Source organism: Scyliorhinus torazame, chromosome 1, assembly GCF_047496885.1.
Source record: "Scyliorhinus torazame isolate Kashiwa2021f chromosome 1, sScyTor2.1, whole genome shotgun sequence".
Lineage (NCBI taxonomy): Eukaryota > Metazoa > Chordata > Chondrichthyes > Carcharhiniformes > Scyliorhinidae > Scyliorhinus > Scyliorhinus torazame.
Window position 1 is genome coordinate 155,542,458 of NC_092707.1, and position 13,484 is coordinate 155,555,941.

General features: G+C 47.4%; 1 protein-coding gene across 2 annotated transcripts in view; it reads left to right on the forward strand.

The window, feature by feature from the left end:
• Positions 1-13,484, forward strand: part of pdik1l (PDLIM1 interacting kinase 1 like) — a 119,554-nt gene that overhangs the window by 85,395 nt on the left and 20,675 nt on the right. The window contains exon 4 of one of the 2 annotated variants that reach the window (XM_072501050.1): positions 10,065-10,152. The exons of the other annotated variant lie outside the window; for it this stretch is intronic. Coding sequence (XP_072357151.1) covers positions 10,065-10,152 — 88 coding nt within the window. The remainder of the gene's footprint in view (positions 1-10,064; positions 10,153-13,484) is intronic. 2 annotated transcript variants of the gene reach the window in all.

The window sequence follows — 13,484 nt, forward strand, 5'->3', positions numbered from 1 at the left end:
ATAAATGATTCTAAGGGGGAAAAGGGCAGTTCCACGTAGGAAATGCAGGGAAGGTAAATACTTGGATCGCTGCCTCAAAGAGCCAGAATAGGCAGCAATTTTCAAAGGCTCCTTCGACTACACCTTCCAAACCCACTACCTTGAACACCAAGAAGGACAAGGTGGCAAATGCATGGGAAAACCACCCGCTTGGAACTATGTTTCTTCATTGTTGTTGAGTCAAAATCCCTAAACTCACTTCCGAACAGCACTGTGGGGTATTCCTACATCACATGGACTGCAGTGGTTCAAGAAGGCAGCTCACCAACACCTTCTCAAGGGCAACTTGGAATGGGCTATAAATGATATCTAGCCAGCGACACCCGCATCTTGCAAATGAATTTTTAAAAATTGGGCTGGCCATTAAATGTTGGCCTAGCAGCAATGATATCATCCAGTGAAAGAATTTTTAAAATTACCTCTGTGCTTTATCACTCAACAATTCTATGCTCCACTGTGGAATTCTAGAACTATCAATAGTCTAGTCGTCTTTGCATCCTCCAGATCTTGATTAACTTGGCGTGAATGTTCTGCAGCTTCAACAAGCCAAATTAAATGTTACTCAAGCTTGTTCTAGATTAGGAAATCACAATAATAAAAGATACAATTCTTAACGATAACCCCATTGGGCATGATTGAGTGGACTTGAAACTAAACTGTCTGGTTTTGGGTGGATTTGGCAGAGTGCTTGGCGGCTGCCAGTTCTTTGGACCTCGGAGAGGTTCTCTCCATTGAGGCCACGCTTTAGTCTATTTCCTGTACTGGCAAGCTGAGCCAGCAAGACCAGCTCCTTGCAGATTGGGACACCATTCTAACTGGCAGCCATGATCTCTGCATCGCCCTCTTTCCTCCCCCCCCCCCCCCCCCCCCCCTTTCCCCCTTCCCCCACCTCAACCTTCTGTTGGCCTCTGGAACTCACCCTCACCCATCGGCCTTTCACCCCCTGCAGACAATGCATATAATAATAATCTTTATTATTGTCACAAGTAGGCTTACATTAACACTGCAATGAAGTTACTGTGAAAAGCCCCAAGTCGCCACATTCCAGCGTCTGTTAAGGTACACAGAGGGAGAATTCAGAATTCTCAGCTGGTACCGGAAATAAATCCGCGCTGCTGGCCTTGTTCTGCATCACAAACTTGGGGCTCTGGCGGGATTCACCCGACTCACGGTGGCTGGATTGTGCCCATTCTTTTTCATCACGTTACCCTACCCATATCTAAAAGAGTCAAAGCCATCATTGGTAGTTGATCAGACTACTGTGTATATCTGGAATATCACGTTAAATGTTTGTGCAGTTGGCAACGATGTTAATGTGATCTAGTTAGAACTGGTAAACTGTTTCTTTTAGTAACGGAATGTTCTTGTCAACAATATATTGAGTTCTGTTGACTCAGATAAATATTTAACAATTTGTAACCCTATAGTGTCTATTTGTTAGTAACTAAAATATTGGTTAGAGATAAAAGTATGTTTCATAGCAGGATGAGTTGCAAGGTAATTTTAAGGCTAAAATCATTGACAATTAAGCAAGTTTTTTTTTCAAAGCCCTGATCTGGTCGACAAGGAGACTTAACAAAAAGCAAATTAAATGCAAAGTTTTAATTAGGCAGTAAGTAGTTTACTGACTATACTGTCTGACAAAATGTTCTGTAAAAAACAAAAATAAACAAACAAATGTTTGCACTGTGTAAAAGGTTAACTTGATATGATAACTGAAATTGTTTCAATTGGATAATTGGATTTGAAGGATTCAATTAGATAGCCATGTTATATGGCAGCACAGTAGTTCAGTGGGTAGCACTGTTGCTTCACAGCGCAAGGGTCGTAGGATTGATTTCCGGCTTGGGTCACTGTCTGTGCGGAGTCTGCACGTTCTCCGTGGGTTTCCTCCGGCAGCTCTGGGTTCCTCCCGCAAGTCCTGAAAGACGTGCTGTTTCATAATTTGGACATTCTGAATTCTCTCTCTATGTACCCGAACAGGCACCGAGTGTGGCGACTAGGGGATTTTCACAGTAACTTCATTGCAGTGTTAATGTAAGCCTACTTGTGACATTAATGTCTATTAATGCCAAATTAACTAAATGTAACCTGCTCAGGGTTAGCCTGTTTCAGCCCAGGATTACAAAAAAGAGGTGAGGGGATGTGTATGCAGATTTTACATCAAGTTGAGTTTTATTGATCAATAACACTACTGGTAAAGCAATTAATTCAACGTCCTGTTTGAATGCACTTCAATGATTTGTTTTTTTTTAAATGAGCAGCCGAAGGCAGCATTTGAAGTGCACTCAGAGCACTTATCTTTATTGAGAGTTCACAGAGCAGGAACAATGATTCAGCAATGCATCCACAGATATTGCGTTGGGGCAGGGATGGTGGGGGTGTGGCACCCAAATTCACAGGCCATAAATATAAAATTTACTAAACCTAGTAGGGAATTTGGGAGAAACTTCTTTATTCAGAATGACATACGCCACAACAGGGAGTTATCTGAATGGACAAATAGCAAGGGGAAATAGAGTAAGGGGGAACTAGATTAGTACACAAGGGATAGAAGGATATATTGATAGGATTAAATGAAGTAGGGTGAGAGGAGGCTTGTGTGGAACATAAATGCTGGCAGAGATCTGGTGGGTCAATTGGACTCTATATAGCAGTATGAAGTGTGGAAATATATAGCAGCATGAAGTGTGGAATGTAGTACACAGCCTTAGACAAAACCATTCTGGCTACACCAATCCCTGAAGGCAGTGGGTGATAACATTGGCTCCACCTCAATTTAATCTGCTCAAACCACAGTTCCCTGTTGCTAAAATAGTGAAACATTTGTAAACTGACATTTGGGGATTGTGGTGGTATGTATTAGGGGTAATACGGTACACCATGAATGCCGAGGAACTATTGGAGGACAGATGCTGGGTCCCGATTGGATCTGCCGCTTACTGGGCTCCACCCAGATAGGCTGGGTATAAGACCCTGGTTTACTCCCCGCAGCTGCATTCTGTGACTGAGCTGCTGGGGAACAAGTCTGCTCAATAAAGCCTCGATTGAAGTTCTCTACGTCTCTCCGCGTGTGTGATCGATGGTGCTACAATTTATTGAGCAGACTTAAAAAGGAATATGGAGCTCAGGATCGCCCTGGAGTGCCTGCGAATCGGCCCCCAAGCAGCTAACGCAACATTGGCGTTTAAACACTGGCTGGCGTGCTTTGAGGGGTACCTCCGAACGGCCCCCGGCAGACCAACGGAAGACCAGAAGATGCAGGTCCTGCATTCCAGAGTGAGTCCCGAAATCTACGCTCTCATCGAAGACGCGGAAGAATTACCAGCGGCGATCAACTTGCTGAAACAGACCTACATTAGGCCCGTCAACCAGGTCTACGCACGCTACCAGCTCGCGACGAGACGACAAATCCCCGGGGAATCGCTGGACGAATTCTTCAATGCGCTGACGATCCTGGGAAGAAACTGCGACTGCCCAGTGGTAACGGCGAATGAACATACGGACCTCCTGATCAGAGACGCTTACGTAGCAGGTTTGGCATCGTCACAAATTCGCCAGAGACTTTTAGAGACAGACTCTCTCGGACTCACAGAGGTACGGGCCCTTGCAGCCTCCCTCGACGTGGCCTCCCAAAACGCCCGCGCCTATGCCCCCGACCGCACTACAGCCCCTTGGGCTCCGTGGACCCCCGCCGCGACCGACCCCCACCCCTCCGCAAGCGTGCGCGGCCAGAATCCCAGACCACCCGGGTGGGCCCCGCTGCTACTTTTGCGGGCAGCCGAAACACCCCGCCCAGCCCGCTCGGCCACCTGTAAAAGCTGCGGCAAAAAGGGGCACTACGCAGCGGTGTGCCAGTCCCGTGGGGTCGCCGCTATCTCCGGGGAACAAACGGGACCACGGGCTCAACCCCCACGGGCGGCCAACGGCTGTATCTCCATTATGGACTCCGGACACCACGAGGGGGGGACGGGCGCCACCATCTTCCTACCCAAGAGCCGCGTGCGATCCATGGGAGCGGCCATTTTGTCCACCCCCAGCCGTGTGCGACCCATGGGAGCGGCCATTTTGTCCAGCCCCGGCAGTGTACGATCCATGGACGCCGCCATCTTGGCTGACAGGCAAGGACCCCAGCGTGGACGGCTCCACACTGCCTGAAGACGACTATCTGATGCACCAACCACGTTTGGCATCGGTGACCCTCGACCAGTCGCGGCTCCGGACGACAACGACAAAGGTGCTGGTGAACGGGCACGAGACGTCGTGTTTGATTGACTCTGGGAGCACGGAGAGTTTTATTCATCCGGACATGGTAAGACGCTGTTCCCTTGTAATTCGGCCAAGCACCCAAAAGAATTTCCTGGCGGCGGGGTCCCACTCAGTTGCAATCAAGGGGTTCTGCATCGCAAACCTATTGGTGCAGGGGAGAGAGTTCAAAAATTACCGGCTGTATCTCTGCGCTCCCACTCTCCTGGGGTTGGACTTCCAATGCAACCTCCAGAGCTTAACATTTAAATTTGGCGGCCCTATATCCCCAATGACCATCTGCGGCCTCGCGACACTCAAGGTCAAACCGCCCTCCTTGTTTGCGAACCTCACCCCGGATTGCAAACCCGTCGCCACTAGGAGCAGACGGTACAGCACCCAGGACCGGACGTTTATCAGGTCCGAAGTCCAGCGGCTACTGAAGGAAGGCATAATCCAGGCTAGCAGTAGTCCCTGGAGAGCTCCGGTGGTAGTAGTGAAGACTGGAGAAGCAGAGGATGGTGGTAGACTGCAGTCAGACCATCAACAGGTACACGCAGCTAGATGCGTACCCTCTTCCCCGCATATCCGACATGGTCGATCGGATTGCACAGTACAAGGTCTTCTCCACCGTGGATCTTAAGTCCGCCTACCACCAGCTCCCCATTCGCCCCGGTGACCGCAAGTACACTGCCTTCGAAGCAGACGGGTGGCTATACCACTTCTTAAGGGTTCCATTCGGCGTCACGAATGGAGTCTCGGTCTTCCAATGGGAGATGGACCGAATGGTTGACCAGCACGGTTTACGGGCCACGTTCCCGTACCTCGACAACGTCACCATCTGCGGCCACGACCAGCAGGACCACGACGCCAACCTCCGCAAATTCCTCCAGACCGCTAACGCCCTCAACCTCCCCTACAATGAGGAAAAATGCGTGTTTAGCACCGACCGTCTAGCCATCTTGGGCTACGTAGTGCGTAATGGAGTGATAGGCCCCGACCCTGAACGCATGCGCCCCCTCATGGAGTTCCCTCTCCCCCACTGTGCCAAAGCCCTGAAACGCTGCCTGGGCTTCTTTTCTTATTACGCCCAGTGGGTCCCCCAGTACGCAGACAAGGCCCCCCCACTAATCCAGTCCACTACTATTCCCCTGTCGACGGAAGCCCGCCAGGCCTTCAGCCGCATCAAAGCGAATATCGCAAAGGCCACGATGCGCGCCATCGACGAGTCCCTCCCCTTCCAAGTCGAGAGCGACGCATCCGACGTAGCTCTGGCGGCCACTCTCAACCAAGCTGGCAGACCCGTGGCCTTTTTCTCCCGGACCCTCCACGCTTCAGAAATTCGCCACTCCTCAGTAGAAAAGGAGGCCCAAGCCATAGTGGAAGCTGTGCGACATTGGAGACATTACCTGGCCGGCAGGAGATTCACTCTCCTCACTGACCAACGGTTGGTAGCCTTCATGTTCGATAATGCACAGCGGGGCAAGATCAAGAACGACAGGATCCTGCGATGGAGGATCGAACTCTCCACCTACAACTATGAGATCTTGTACCGTCCCGGAAAGCTGAACGAGCCGTCCGATGCCGAGATACGCGGCACATGTGCCAACGCACAAGTGGACCGCCTCCAAGCCCTCCATGAGGATCTCTGCCACCCGGGGGTCACTCGCTTCTACCACTTTATAAAGGCCCGCAACCTCCCGTACTCTGTCGAGGAGGTCCGAACAGTCACCAGGAACTCTGCGCAGCATGCAAACCGCATTTTTTCAGGCCAGATAGAGTGCACCTGATAAAGACTTCCCGTCCCTTTGAACACCTCAGTCTGGATTTCAACGGCCCCCTCCCCTCCACCGATCGCAACATGTACTTTCTTAACGTCGTTGACGAATACTCCCGTTTCCCCTTCGCCATCCCCTGCCCCGACATGACCGCGGCCACGGTCATTAACGCCCTCTGCACCATCTTTACCCTGTTCGGTTTCCCCGCCTACATCCATAGCGATAGGGGGTCCTCCTTCATGAGTGACGAGCTGCGTCAATTCCTGCTCAGCAAGGGCATAGCCTCGACCAGGACGACCAGCTACAACCCCCGGAGGAACAGGCAGGTAGAGAGGGAGAACGGAACGGTCTGGAAGACCGTTCTACTGGCCCTACAGTCTAGGAGTCTCCCAACTTCCCGCTGGCAGGAAGTCCTCCCGGATGCCCTTCATTCTATTCGGTCCCTGCTGTGCACCACCACGAACCAAATGCCTCACGAGCGCCTCCTTGTCTTCCCTAGGAAGTCCGCTTCTGGAACGTCACTTCCGACCTGGCTGGCAGCCCCGGGACCCATCCTGCTCCGGAAACATGTGCGGGCGCACAAATCAGACCCACTGGTGGAAAAGGTACATCTACTCCATGCCAACCCGCAGTACGCCTGCATGGCGTTCCCAGACGGCCGACAAGACACTGTCTCTCTGCGGGACCTGGCGCCCGCCGGAGCTCCCCACACCCCCCACAACACCAATCACCACCCCCTCACTCCCGCCGGTGCACCCCACAGCCACCCCCTTCCCAGGGGGATCGGTTCTCCTCCCAGGCCCGCCCAGGAGTAAGGAAACAGAGGGACAGCGCGATGCTCCCAGAGTCGACCGGACCCGAGCCGCCACCACCACCACCACCCGGGCTGAGACGATCGGAGAGGGCGTCCAGAGCACCATCTCAACTCAACGAGCCGACTTAAGATGTATATAATTAAGTGGCCCAGTAAAGCGGCATTGTTGTAAATAGTTAACGCTGCTAATCGGGTAAAATGTGAATAATTCGGTGGCCCAGTAAAAGCGGCATGATTGTATATAGTTCAATGGTTAAGGCACCGACCCTGTAAACCCCGGCCACCAACCACCCACCACCCCGCCGGGTTCCTTTTTAACAAGGGGAGAATGTGGTGGTATGTATTAGGGGTAATACGGTACACCATGAATGCCGAGGAGCTATTGGAGGACAGATGCTGGGTCCCGATTGGATCTGCCGCCTACTGGGCTCCACCCAGATAGGCGGGGTATAAGAACCCGGTTTACTCCCCGCAGCTGCATTCTGTGACTGAGCTGCTGGGGAATAAGTCTGAACAAGTCTGCTCAATAAAGCCTCGATTGAAATTCTCTACGTCTCGCCTAGTGTGTGTGATCGATGGTGCTACAGGGATAGGTGGAGTTAATTAACCCAAAGCATTTTTGGCATTGCCTTTTTCACTCCTGCCCAATCTCACACACAGCCCATCACTATAACTTTTTAAAAACACTGTACTAATGCCCCCCCCTTCAAAAAATAACAGTGCAATGTTTATGTTCGCCTGAACTGGTATGATCAACATTTACAAATGTCAGGCATGATCCCTGCATGGGTTAAAATGTTAACTATTTAAGTACTAATTATTTTTTATGTAGATCAGACTCCACTTATAGATTCAACATTAAAACAATTTGAATCTCACGAAGTGTTAACTACTGAGCCAGGTTTTGTATCTGAGAAAGTTTCCCGGCCATGGTGCAAAGGATCTTAGCAAACAAAAGAGAAACTGAATTGCAGGCAGATAAATGGGTGAGGGACATGAGAGATTGAATTACTGTATGATCAGTGGGATTCTCCGTTTGCCAATCCCAAAATCGCAGCTGGCACCAATTTGATGCCAAATCACGATTCTCTGTCAACTCGATAGCGGCGCCAATGCTTTCCGGAATGCAAGTTCAGACTTTTGAATGGACCTACCTTGTATTAAGTATCTACACCCTAGCTATGATTTAGCACCGGGCTAAAGAGCTGGCTTTTAAAGCAGACCAGGGCAGGCCAGCAGCATGGTTCAATTCCCATACCAGCCTCCACGAACAGGCGCTGAAATGTGGCAACTAGGGACTTTTCACATGAACTTCATTTGAAGCCTACTTGTGACAATAAGCGATTTTCATTCATTTCATTACATTCTGCAGTCTCTCCTTCCTTCCCTATGTACGGTATGCGTTGTCTGTCTAGCATGCAAGAAACAATACTTTTCACTGTATACGAGTACATGTGACAATAAATCAAATCAAGTTCAGTAAACACAGTTAGTATATCATTAGCGGGCCCGACCCAGTATTCTCCGATGCCTCCGCAATTCTCCTCCTCTGGAGGAGGAGAGCTCCCGACGGCACAGTTCAGTTGTGCTTTCAAAAATTCTGAAACCAGCGTGGTGTGGTGGCTGCTAAGGGAGAGAGAGGAGGTAGGACATAAGAGAGGAGCCACTGCGGGCTGCTGGGCCGGGCACTGGCTGGGGTGGGGGTGGGCCCTGCCAGGGCCAGGAGGGGGAACAGGCCGAGTGGCTGGGGTGCCCTCCCCATGGGACTGGGGCGGTGGCCAGGTGCAGACCACCATTATGGTGGCCATCTTGCTGCGCACCAACTGACCATCCACCTTGGCCCCTGGTTCTGCAGACTGACACCGGACATATGGACACCCCCACCTCCTCTCCGTCTTGGACTGCGCCACATTGCACTGTGACTGTGCCACCACCTTCTGGGTTTGTGTCACATCAGTCAGTGACTGGGCCATCTCCCTCTGGGACTGGGCCAGCTCCCACTGTGTCTGCGTCACATTCGCCAGTGCCTGGGCAATGCCGCCATGGCCTGCTGTGACTGGGCCATGCTCCGGAGCGTCGCTGCAATTTCCAAGGGGCTCTGGGACATGGTTGCCTGCACAGAATGCCCCAGGCCTTGGACATGCTAATCCATAGCCAAAACCATTGCCCTCAATGCCTCTGCCACATCAGATGGCCTGATTTATATTACAAGAACACTTGTATCTAAAGCTATAAATGATTTATTAACATTAACTGTGGGTCAAATATATACAAGTGACAGATGGGTAACAGTACAAACATGCACAAGCCACTATCTCTCTCCCAGCTCCCTTGTCAGTCTGAGGTCACCTGACTATAACATTCACTTATATACTAATGAGACTCCTTGTGGTCAGTCGGTGAATTATAACACAACCATGAGATCACTACATCCCCTTTCCTTTGAAGGAATACATTATCCTCAGTATTTTAAAATATGATATCATTAGCCTGTGAGTCTAACAGTATTAATTTTTTTCTTTAACATTTTTAAAACTGGTTTAACAAATATCTATATAATTAATAATTATTATTGTCACAAGTAGGCTTACATTAACACTGCAATGAAGTTACTATGAAAAGCCCTTAGTCGCCACATTCCATCATCTGTTGGGGTACACCGAGGGAGAATTCCGAATGTCCAGTTCACCTAACAAGGACGTTTTTTGGGACTTGTGGGAGGGAACCGGACCGGAGCACCCGGAGGAAACCCACGCAGACATGGGGAGGAACGTGCAGACTCCGCGCAGTCAGTGACCCAAGTGGGAATCGAACCTGGGACCCTGGATCTGTGAAGCAACAGTGCTAACCATTGTGCTACTGTGCTGCCAAAATATAAGAACAGCAAGCATTGTATGTACAAATAGTCCAAATCTACAAATTGAGTTGATCGGGTTTTCTTCTGTCTCTGGTTGATCTTCGCAAAGTTTGACCTTGCTGCTCAGAACTTGTAGATTCAATGTTCTCCATGACATTCTCATGATCAGGAACTGCTGAACTATCTGACACTGCAGCTGACGTTGATTCTGACATAGATCTGTCATCCATCACGTTGTTGTGAAAGTCTTCTCTGGTTTATAAGAATGCACAAACCAACCCATTCGTGACTATATCTTCACACAAACCCATTCTCTATCTGTACATTGTAGGAACAAGGTGCTACTTCTTCAAGTACAATGGCTTTCCTCGACCAATTGCCTGAATCTTCTATCCTCACAATGTCATCACTACTCAGAGGTGGTAAAGTTCTGGACACTCTATCATAAAACTGCTTTGTTTTGCTTTCATGTTTTGCATTTCCTGCAGTATCACTGCATTCTCCTCCTTTTCCAAGTATGGAAGTGTGGTACACAACCTTATATTCACGAGTAACTCTGCTGTTGATCTACCATGTGACATTGGTAATGTTTTGTAATGTGATTTTGCAATATATGGATCAGATTGACTGTCCATTGCTTTCTGTAATGATTGTTTTACAATATGTTCACTTTTTTCATTAAGATCTTTGGGATCCATGCCTATACGAGCATCACCATTTTTTTGTTTCACACATACCATGGAATTTACCCCATTGATAGGTTCTTTATCTTCTTGATAACTTACGGTTTCTTGTCTGATACGGGTGGTAGGGTAGAAATGAGATGATGATGCATTTTCCGCAATTTCACTAATAGTTTGTATCGGTGCTTTAGATAATGCGTCTTCAAATTGTATCTCATTGGTGAATGGTAGTGCACTAAAATCAGTGAACACATCGCTGAATTTGCTGATAATGTTCTCAGAATCATTGGAGTGTTGATCCAATCCTTTGTGGATGCTATATACCAACTGCACTAAACCTAATTCTTCACAGGACTGATCATCTAATAATGAATCCATGCCCTCGGATACAATACAGAATGGGACGGAATAAACAGTGTTCTTCACTTCCACACTCGGGTCACAAGCACCATAACATTTAATGCTTGAAACATAATCTCCGAGATATTTTGTGATTTGTTCTAATCTTCTGAATTTTTAGATTTTTAAAAATCAGTCACGCTGATTAAATTGGCTTTGGCACCAGTGTCTACCTTCAATTGGACCACTGTACCTACCGTTCAAGTCGTAGCCGCAATTTGTCTTCATCAAGCTCATTTATTTTACATGGAGCATCAGTTGGCTTTTTTTTTAAGCGCTGGAGAATTTTTTGATGTCTCCAAAAAATTCTCCTTTTCTGTTAATACTCCAACAAACAATGATGTTTCATCAGTGGAGACTGTCTTCCATTGTGCCAACTGATCTGGGATTGAGCTTAGAGTATCAATTCTGAGCAAAGTGATTTTTTTTTCCTTTGCATCTGGAAAGAAACTTGTAAAAAGCTGGACACTGACTTAATGTGTGCCTTTGACCACATATTTTACACAGAAATACTTTGTCCTGATCTTTAACCTGTTGTTGTGCTAGGAGCTGCAAGACCTTTCTTGCCTTTTTTTGAAAGTTTCCCGCCTTTTTAAAAATAGGGCGGCAACCGGAGTTCTTTCCTCCAAGAAGACGCTACCATTACTGAGAAACATGTAGAATGCTGTGCTGCTAGCTCGTGAGTCTGACAAATCTTAACTGTTTTTCCAAAGACAGCTCCGATTCCCTCAGCAACCGTTCCCTCAGCTTATTTTCATTCACCAAACACAATCTGGTCCCGAATCATGGAAGATTCAACCGCAGAAAAATTACAGGTTTTAACTTTTAACTTCAAATCAGTGATGAAATGATCTATGGACTCTTCTGTCTTCTGTAAACGTGATCTGCATATATAGCGTTCATAAATTTTACTCTTTCTGGGGTTCATCAAATCTTCGAATTACTTCGTTTAAATTTTTATTATCTTCATCGTTTGCAAATTTAACATATTAAACATAGCAATTGCTTCAGGCACTGCTGCTGTTAGGAGCATCGTTACTTTACGCAAATCTGATTGATCTCCTAAATTTACTACAGTAAGAAACAGATTAAATGTGTTGTTTAAACACATACCAGTTGCTGTTCACATTACCATGAAATCTGAGACTCTTTGGTGGCTTCAATGACTCCATGTAGTTCATTGGTGCAGTCTGAAAAATCTTCAAATCTCTATGGATCTCGTGGCAGGCTTCACCAATGACATGATAGTTTTTTCTCAGTGTTTAATACCATCCAGCCCTGGTATCACGCAATATTCTTGTTGAATGGCCTGATTTCTATTACAAGAATACTTGTAACTAAAGCTATAAATGATTTATTAACATTAACTGTGGGTCAAATATATACATAACAATAGATGAATAACAGTATGAGCATGCACAAACCACTATCTCTCTCCCAGCTCCCTAGTCAGTCTGAAGCCACCTGACTCTAACATTCACTTGTATACTAATGAGATTCCTAGTGGTCAGTCAGTGAATTACAACACAATCATAATATCGCTATAGAGAATATTTCCTCTCAAAAGATCTATCCCTATGTGTGTCCCTATTTCAAGTTTTTGAGTGCTTCAGATTTAAAGTGTTCCATCTCCTCCAACGCCTCTCTGTTTTTGATGGTGCTGGGGTGTCAGGGAAAATGGGAGTTTTGTTGCCTAAGTCATTCATCCACTCTGTTGGCTTGTACTAACAATTCACCATTTGAAAGTTACTGTATAAGGAAAGGCCATTCTGCCTGAGGTGAGATAGATCTTGGTTTACATAGCTTAGTCAGCACAGGCACATGTTGCAAGAATAACTTCAAGCTTAGCTATTTAAGGAGGTTGAGGGGCGACCTGATAGAGGTATACAAAATTATGAGGGGCATAGACAGAGTGGATAGTCAGAGGCTTTTCCCCAGGGTAGAGGGGTCAATTACTAGGGGGCATAGGTTTAAGGTGAGAGGGGCAAGGTTTAGAGTAGATGTACGAGGCAAGTTTTTTACGCAGAGGGTAGTGGGTACCTGGAACTCGCTACCGGAGGAGGTAGTGGAAGCAGGGACGATAGGGACATTTAAGGGGCATCTTGACAAATATATGAATAGGATGGGAATAGAAGGATACGGACCCAGGAAGTGTAGAAGATTGTAGTTTAGTCGGGCAGTATGGTCGGCACGGGCTTGGAGGGCCGAAGGGCCTGTTCCTGTGCTGTACATTTCTTTGTTCTTTGTTATACTTGTTATGGCAAGATAGAAGGGAGGTAATACGACAATGGCACATATTCAAATACTTGGTTCTTTTGTATGGCAATTATAAATCTTTGTGAGGGATTTCACAATTGCAGCAGAGCTACTTCGTGTCAACTTTTAGAAATATTTACACTTTTCTTAAATGGTTCTGTATATTTCTTCAGAGAGGGCTTGGGAGCCTGAGTTTATACTGAGATATATACTGGCCTTTCACTTCTGGGGCAGCATGGTAGCACAAGTGGATAGCACTGTGCTACCATGCTGCTTCATGATTTTCTGAAATATTGTTTGTCAAATTTTTTCTGATCCTTTGGGTGTGGAGGACTGACACTGCAGTCCTCTGACTGCACCGACCAGTATAATTAAGTGTCACCTTAATGTATTTTATAATGGAGACGTAATTG